We start from the raw sequence: 8838 nt of genomic DNA, 5'->3' as shown, positions 1-8838 counted from the left end.
TGTTTCAGCAGTGAATACATGCTAGGGATTCCAGCACGTTCCAGGACTGTGTTGTTTGGAAATTTGTCCTTCCAGGTGATGCCGAGGATGCGTCGGAGGCAGCGCATGTGGAAAGCGCTCAGTTTCCTCTCCTGTTGTGAGCGAAGAGTCCATGACTCGCTGCAGTACAGAAGTGTACTCAGGACGCAAGCTCTGTAGACCTGGATCTTGGTATGTTCCATCAGCTTCTTGTTGGACCAGACTCTCTTTGTGAGTCTGGAAAACGTGGTAGCTGCTTTACCGATGCGCTTGTTTAGCTCGGTATCGAGAGAAAGAGTGTCGGAGATCGTTGAGCCAAGGTACACAAAGTCATGGACAACCTCCAGTTCGTGCTCAGAGATTGTAATGCAGGGAGGTGAGTCCACATCCTGAACCATGACCTGTGTTTTCTTCAGGCTGATTGTCAGTCCAAAATCTTGGCAGGCCTTGCTAAAACGATCCATGAGCTGCTGGAGATCTTTGGCAGAGTGGGTAGTGACAGCTGCATCGTCGGCAAAGAGGAAGTCACGCAGACATTTCAGCTGGACTTTGGATTTTGCTCTCAGTCTGGAGAGGTTGAAGAGCTTTCCGTCTGATCTGGTCCGGAGATAGATGCCTTCTGTTGCAGTTCCAAAGGCCTGCTTCAGCAGGACAGCGAAGAAAATCCCAAACAAGGTTGGTGCAAGAACACAGCCCTGCTTCACGCCGCTTTGGATGTCAAAAGGGTCTGATGTGGAGCCATCGAAGACAACAGTGCCCTTCATGTCCTTGTGGAAAGATCTGATGATGCTGAGGAGCCTGGGTGGACATCCAATCTTGGGGAGAATCTTGAAGAGGCCGTCTCTGCTGACCAGGTCGAAAGCCTTTGTGAGATCTATGAAGGCTATAAAGAGTGGCTGTCGTTGTTCCCTGCATTTCTCCTCCAGTTGTCTAAGGGAGAATACCATATCAGTGGTGGACCTGTTGGCTCGGAATCCACACTGCGATTCTGGATAGACGCTCTCTGCAAGTACCTGGAGCCTCTTTAGTGCAACTCGGGCAAACAGCTTTCCTACAACGCTAAGGAGAGAGATGCCGCGGTAGTTGTTGCAGTCACCCCTGTCACCTTTGTTCTTGTACAGCGTGATGATGTTTGCATCCCTCATGTCTTGAGGTACTCCACCTTCTCTCCAGCAGAGACAGAGGATTTCATGCAGCTCAGTGACGATGATCTCTTTGCAGCATTTTAGGACTTCAGCAGGGATGCTGTCTTTTCCAGGTGCCTTGCCAAAGGCAAGGGAGTCCAGGGCCACGTGAAGTTCTTCTAGGGTTGGTTCACTGTCAAGCTCTTCCAGCACAGGCAGGCACTCAATGTTGTTCAGTGCTTCTTCGGTGACTACATTTTCTCTGGAATATAGCTCATAGTAGTGCTGCACCCAGCGTTCCATCTGCTGCGCCCGATCCTGGATGACCTCGCCTGTGGCAGACTTCAGAGGGGCAATTTTCCTCTGTGTTGGACCTAGGGCCTGCTTGATACCGTCATACATCCCCTTGATGTTGCCCGTGTCAGTTGCTATCTGTATCTCGGAACAGAGCTGGAGCCAGTAGTTGTTAGCACATCTCCTGGCAGTCTGTTGGACTTTGCTGCGAGCAGTTCGGAGGACCTGCAGGTTGCGCTCACTGGGACAGGCCTTGTATGCTGCTTGAGCTCTCCTCTTTTCCTCAATGACTGGTGTCAACTCCTCAGAGTGGGCTTCAAACCAGTCTGCCGCCTTGTTGGTCTTCTTGCCGAATATGGACAAGGCGGTGTTGTAAACGGTATTCTTGAAATGTTCCCATCTGTTGGATGCGTTTGCGTCGGCCGGGCCTGGAAGAGATTCCTCAAGCGCTTGTGCAAATTCCTCCACTTTTCTCTGATCCCGGGTCTTGCTGGTATCAATGCGAGGTCTTCCTTCCTTTTTCGTGTGATACAGTCGCTTTGTTTGCAGTTTCTTTCTATACACTTGCATGCTTATAGCATTGTGTAAAAGGAAGAGACACACTTGCTTGGTGACACTGGCAAGAAAGAAAATGAAGGAAATTGGTGCTGGGTGTCCATCTTATCCATGGTTTCCATATCTGTAGGGGTGGCTGGGAATGTCTCTCCAGTGGATAGGGGGCGATGCCTGTATTTACATGAGCCAAAACGCTTAATCACAAATCTAAAGGAATCTGCATGAGAAATTGACAAAGCTAGAACGTTTCTTGGGAGAGGGGACTTCCGCAGATCTCATTACTGGGTTTCTGTTCTTCTCTACAGTCTTCCTCCTTCTCTATGAAAACTCTTTGGAGAATGAGCTTTAGGTTCTCCCTACACAAACCCTTCTTCATTCTCCCAATGAGGAAATACAGCAGGGGGTTAACAAAGCTGTTTAGAGATGCGCATAACAAGCCATATTCGGTGAGATTGTAACATTTTACATTTAAACGATACTCATGAGAAGATAGAGGATTTGAAAAAAATAAAAATACAATATTAAATGGGAAGGCAAGGAAGAGAAAAAAAAAGAGAGTTAGCAAGATGGCTGTTAATAGTTTCCCCCGCTGGCGCTGTTGTGATTTAAAGCAGAATCTGACAGACAGGATCAGTGTGGAGACCACAATGAGTGGGAGGCAGACCACGGCATTCACCAAAAATGCATAGAATACTGAGGGGAAAGTCTCAGGTCGCGAAGTAATCTCAAAAGCAAAGCATGTTGCATGAACCGGGAAAGAGAGAAGCCATATCAGGGCACACAGTACAGAGGACAACTTTTCTGGGCGGCGACATTGATACCAAAGTGGGAAGAGGACAGACACGCACCGGTCAATGCTGATGGCTGTTAGTAGAAACTGACTCGTGCTGTAAGCAAAACGGAAAAGGCTTCTACTCACAACATGAAAATAAAGCAAACTGTCAAGAAGATGCATTTTTACGATGTGTAGGACAACTTCAAAAATTGTGGCTACAAGGACCCCAGAGTCAGCGACAGCCAAGTTCAGGATGTAGATGGTGAAGGGAGTCCTCTTCATGCAGAAGCCCAGAAGATAGATGACTGCTCCGTTCCCCACAAGTCCAAATATGCAGACCACACCAATGACACTGATGACATACATTTCGATATATAACCTAATAGGCCTTAAACCTCTACATGGGTCCAGAGCGTCACTCTCCATTGAATGATTTTCTTGTTTAGCACTGGAAGGTGATGGGGACGTGAAACTGAAATTGAACATAATCTGTTGGCGGTTCTTGACTCCTCTTCAAGGATAAATGCCCCTGTTTGGGAAGAGAGAGAGAGAGAGAGAGAGAGAAACATGGTTTCAATTGGTGCTGTACTGGTAAACAAATAGCGATAGAGGAATTGTTTCCAGTCTGGTAGTGCTGGCCTCATACACTCAATGAATGAGTTGCATCAATGGACCTTCAGACTGAAAATGGCTATTTGTTGCTTCAGTTTCAAATCTTGATCAAACATTCAGTTCTTGTTGTCTGACACATGGAGAGTTGAAGCAGGACAGATGTGTCATAATATTTCACAGACTTTCCCACCGGATGTTTCACAGCAAGATTTATTCCTAACTATCCTTCTTGTCATTTTCACACCCCCTGCCCCTCCATTGACATCGCAAGGGAATTGGTTCCAGTGTCATTGCAAGGGAGCTATTTCAATGTGGTTTGTTTAATTGCACTGCACATGACATTATGTGTTGATTGATACATAACATGATGGTATTATTCAAAAATATCAAGATATTAAAATTTTTTGGCCTCTAGTGGTGCCCCCCCCCGTCCCCTGGGCACATCACCCGCTGTGGCCTGCACTCCTTCCACCACCTTAGTGATGCCACTGAATCAGGAATAGCTACAGCCTTGCCCTGGGTTTGCTTTTTAAAGTCCTATCCACCTTTTGCACTCCACTTTCAACCCAGAAGGCTGCAAGTCTTGACAACCTTGCTCTGATACTTCTGTAACATAGGGCGCAATCCTAACCCTTTATGTCAGTACTTTCCAGCACAGGCATAGCGGTGCCAATGGGACATGTGCTGCACCCTGCAGTTGGGTGTCACTCATGGAGGCCTCCTCAAAGTAAGGGAATGTTCGTTCCCTTACCTCAGAGCTGCATTGCCCTTATGTCAGTGCTGGAAAGCACTGACATAAGGGGTTAGGATTGCACCATAGTTGCACACAGATACACAAGCTTGGTCCTTGGCACAGCTTCACCACTGTCCTGGACACTCCACCTCTCTGTCCTTGTTTCCTGTGCAGTCAAATAACTGAGACATGTACAGCCCAATCCTACCTAATTCCACCTGCTCCAATGCCGCTAGGCCAACAGCACTCCCATGGCATGCTGCATGCCATGGGAGAAATTCTGGCCCTGGATGTCATCTCCAGGAAAGGGGCCATTTGTTCCCTTGACTGGGGGGTAAGTTCTCTGAGCTCTCCAGCTTCAGTCTTCCCCTTTCCCTCCCCGTTCCTCCCTCCCCTGCCCTCACTGCTGTCAGACTTACCTTTCTAGATCCAGTAGGGGTCCTCTTGCACTGTCACCACACACAATAGTGCTCTTTAAAAGGTCGCAAGTGAAGTGCTGCACAAGCCACCCAAAAGTATTTTATAATGGAAGAACTGTGTTCCTCTCTTCTAAACCCCTCCACTCACTGGTTAAAGCCTAGAAAAGATTGAACCCTTAATGCCTCCATCAATTTCCCCCCATTGGTTTGTGTTTTGTGTGTTTATGTTTAGAAATTTTAGATTGTTTTTAAACTCTTCCAGGAGAGGCAAATGATTCCACTTAACTAACCTAACTCCAACCTCTGCAGATGAGTGGAGACAACCCACCGCCTTGAGATTCTCACTTGGAGGCTTGGGACATCAGTTTAGAACTGCTAAAGTGGTGAGACTAGCCTTCTCCCCACAAGTGAGAGACACAATTTTACATCCTGCCCAGGAGCTCAACCTTGCCCTTAGCCCTCAGTCTTCAGAGACCCACAATTCAACCATGGTGAATTCAATTCAACAATTCAACCTCTCATGGATTGAGAACTGGTTGGAGGCCAGGAAGCAGAGAGTGTCAATGGGCAATTTTCACAATGGAGAGAGGTGAAAAGTGGTGTGCGCCAAGGATCTGTCCTGGGACTGGTGCTTTTCAACCTCTTCATAAATGACCTGGAGACAGGGTTGAGCAGTGAAGTGGCTAAGTTTGCAGACGACACAAAACTTTTCCGAGTGGTGAAGACCAGAAGTGATTGTGAGGAGCTCCAGAAGGATCTCTCCAGACTGGCAGAATGGGCAGCAAAATGGCAGATGCACTTCAATGTCAGTAAGTGTAAAGTCATGCACATTGGGGCAAAAAATCAAAACTTTAGATATAGGCTGATGGGTTCTGAGCTGTCTGTGACAGATCAGATCTTGGGGTGGTGGTGGACAGGTCGATGAAAGTGTCAACCCAATGTGCGGCGGCAGTGAAGAAGGCCAATTCTATGCTTGGGATCATTAGGAAGGGTATTGAGAACAAAAGGGCTAGTATTATAATGCCGTTGTACAAATCTATGGTAAGGCCACACCTGGAGTATTGTGTCCAGTTCTGGTTGCCGCATCTCAAAAAAGATATAGTGGAAATGGAAAAGGTGCAAAAGAGAGCGACTAAGATGATTACTGGGCTGGGGCACTTTCCTTACGAGGAAAGGCTGCGGTGTTTGGGCCTCTTCAGCCTAGAAAAGAGACGCCTGAGGGGGGACATGATTGAGACATACAAAATTATGCAGGGGATGGACAGAGTGGATAGGGAGATGCTCTTTACACTCTCACATAATACCAGAACCAGGGGACATCCACTAAAATTGAGTGTTGGGCGGGTTAGGACAGACAAAAGAAAATATTTCTTTACTCAGCGTGTGGTTGGTCTGTGGAACTCCTTGCCACAGGATGTGGTGCTGGCGTCTAGCTTAGACGCCTTTAAAAGGGGATTGGACAAGTTTCTGGAGGAAAAATCCATTATGGGGTACAAGCCATGATGTGTATGCGCAACCTCCTGATTTTAGAAATGGGTTATGTCAGAATGCCAGATGCAAGGGAGGGCACCAGGATGAGGTCTCTTGTTATCTGCTGTGCTCCCTGGGGCATTTGGTGGGCCACTGTGAGATACAGGAAGCTGGACTAGATGGGCCTATGGCCTGATCCAGTGGGGCTGTTCTTATGTTCTTAAACTACAATTCCCAGGAGGCCTTGCAGGCCTCTTGTTATCTGGTGTGCTCCCTGGGGCATTTGGTGGGCCGCTGTGAGATACAGGAAGCTGGACTAGATGGGCCTATGGCCTGATCCAGTGGGGCTGTTCTTATGTTCTTATGGTCTTTCACCTTGGGATCCTTCCTAAGCTTTTTTGACTTTCTCCATCAGCTCTCCTCACCCAAATCCTACTTTTTCACTCATAGGTTCCTCTGGGAAACCCTAATCCAGTGGCGTAGCTAAAGATCCTGCTGCCCGGTGCAGAGCTCAAGATGATGCCCCAGAAGTGACCTCACATCCGGAAGTGACGTCACTCCCGGGTTTTGCTTTCATGCCCACTTTTTTAAAAAACTGAAAAATACCAAATCTGCCACATCCCCCAAGCTGCTTGCTGCCACCTCCCAGCACCAGCTCCCTCCTACTCACCCCTAAGCTGCTGCCACTTCTCCGGCACCTTTGGCATGCGCCCCACCAACCAGGCACATTGGACTACCGAGGGCAGTGGGCTACATTGAGGCCAGCCCTGCGCCCTTGTGAGGGAAGGTCGGGGCATGTCCCCTGCCAGGTGGCCGTTCTGTTTGGCGGGCAGAGCTCCGTCCCGCAGCTGCCTCGCAAGGGGGGGGCGGGGAGAGGAAGCTGTGGAGAAGCCCTCTTGCTCGCTCCCAGTGGCTGCGCAGGAAGGAGAACTCAGGGCAGGCAGACAGGAGGAAGCTACTCCTGACTGAAGATCCAATCTCATCCGCCTTTACCTGGGAGTAAGCTCCATTGGCTATAATGGGGTTTACTTTTGAGTAGATATGCCTAGCCTTGGGCTCTGAGGCTGCAGTCCTCTCCAGACTTTCCTGGGAGTAAGCCCCATTGACTAAAATGGGACTTACTTCTGAGTAGAGGTGCCTAAGGTTGGCTCTGAGTGAAGCTTCGCTGGCAGCAGCTGGTGGAGGGGGAGGACTTGGAGCGGGCAGGTGAGAGGAAGTCGTGCTTGACTGAGGCTGCAATCCACACTTCCCTGGGAGTAAGCCCCATTGACTATAATGGGGCTTACTTCTGAGTAGACATGCCTAGGATTGGCTCTTAGTGCGGGAAGTGGCAACGCGCCTCCCCTCCTTCCCTCCCGCTGCTGCATCTCTGAGCAAGATGGGGGTGGTTGGCAGCCCCGCCGGGGAAGTTCCCTTGCCTCAGCACCCACAGGCCTTGATGGGTTGGCTGTTGGTTTTCGGGCAGGGGACTGCGGTGCCCTCCCAACACTAAGGCATCCTGCAGAGGCTTCCCCGAGCCCCGCCAAGATTTTGGGCGGAGAGGAGTCGGCTCTTCCACTGCCTCAACCCTCTTCCTAGTGCCACCAAGGGTGAGCAGGTGGGCAGGCAACCTGCCCTGCGCTGCCCTCACCTCTCCTTCCCTCCCAAGCAAGGGCAGCCATGGCGGGGCTTCCTCAACTTCCCTCCGAGGGGCTTCCCCACTCTCTCCCAGCAGCTAGAGGCTGCTGCTGGGGGGGGGGGTAAGAGTGTAGCTCGTTGCCGTGTGTGTGAATTACTCTACTGCGAAAGCAGTGGATGACTTTTGCCCCCCTATAGTCCAAGTCGCGTGCAGGCATTGTTGCCCCTGGTCTTGCCCCCAGCCCCTGATGTTGCCCTCTCAGGAGCTGTAGCCCAGTGCATTTGCTACCCCCTGCACCCCCTTAGCTATGCTGCTGCCCTAATCCCCTCTGTCCTTCTTCCCCTACCATTCCTCTACCATTTCACTAAAACTGAGTGCTGGGAGAGTTAGAAAAGACAAAAGAAAATATTTCTTTACCCTGTGGAACTCCTTGCCACAGGATGTGGTGATGGCATCTGGCCTGGATGCTTTTAAAAGGGGATTGGACAGATTTCTGGAGGAAAAGTCCATCACCACAATAGATATGTGCAGCCTCCTGATTTTAGAAGTAGACTATCTCAGAATGCCAGATGCAGGGGAGGGCACCAGGATGCAGGTCGCCACATGGACTCGAGTTGCAAAAATGTGCGATTCTGGGTTACTCAGCAACTTGTGAGTTACATGCATGGAAGACTCTGAAAGACAATCAAGTCAGGGGCCCCCTGACTCGTGACTTGTCCCTATGCATACTGACTCGAGTCTGCCTGTATCTGGGAGTGTTTGCCTACTGTTTTCGCAGCATAAAAAAACCTCGTGGGGCCAGTGTTCCAAACCGGTGAGCAGCAGGGAGTCCCAGCCATGAGGCAGGGAAGGGTTAATGCAGGAGAGGGGAGGTGGGGCTGGGCTGTCTTCTCTCATCTCAGATAGGAAGGAAGGGACATCCTTCCTATAGGATGATCATTGGACAAAGGATGGGCATTAGAAGAAGCCTCATTGAATGACTGGTTGCAGTGGAACTACTTCTGAGTAGGGCTGCCAAGTAGTTTTACAAGTGGCAATGATGTTGGTGAAGAAAATACAGTATAAGGTTATGCTAATAATCATTTTACATCCAGGGAGTATTAAGCTCCCTGGTCCTTGCTTATAGGGCTTACAATCCTAATGGCACTTTGCAGCTACCAAAGTTGGCTCTGGGCTGTGGAGACTTAATAAATGTGGCCGTCTTTAAGGTACTAGAAGAT

The 8838-nt window shown here is 49.5% G+C and overlaps 1 protein-coding gene across 1 annotated transcript; it reads right to left on the bottom strand.

Moving 5' to 3' along the window:
- Window positions 1-2229: 2229 nt before the first annotated feature.
- Window positions 2230-3132, bottom strand: LOC136647583 (mas-related G-protein coupled receptor member H-like). Its single transcript, XM_066623206.1, has one exon. It carries the CDS (start codon window positions 3130-3132, stop codon window positions 2230-2232), a length of 903 nt encoding a protein of 300 aa, XP_066479303.1.
- Between the last annotated feature and the right edge of the window lie 5706 nt (window positions 3133-8838).

This window comes from Tiliqua scincoides, chromosome 4, assembly GCF_035046505.1.
Source record: "Tiliqua scincoides isolate rTilSci1 chromosome 4, rTilSci1.hap2, whole genome shotgun sequence".
Taxonomy (NCBI): Eukaryota; Metazoa; Chordata; class Lepidosauria; order Squamata; family Scincidae; genus Tiliqua; species Tiliqua scincoides.
This window is presented reverse-complemented; position numbering and strand designations above follow the sequence as displayed.

Excerpts from the sequence above, each read along its gene's own strand:
- LOC136647583 (XM_066623206.1), bottom strand. The coding sequence starts at position 3,132 with ATGTATGTCATCAGTGTCATTGGTGTGGTCTGCATATTTGGACTTGTG.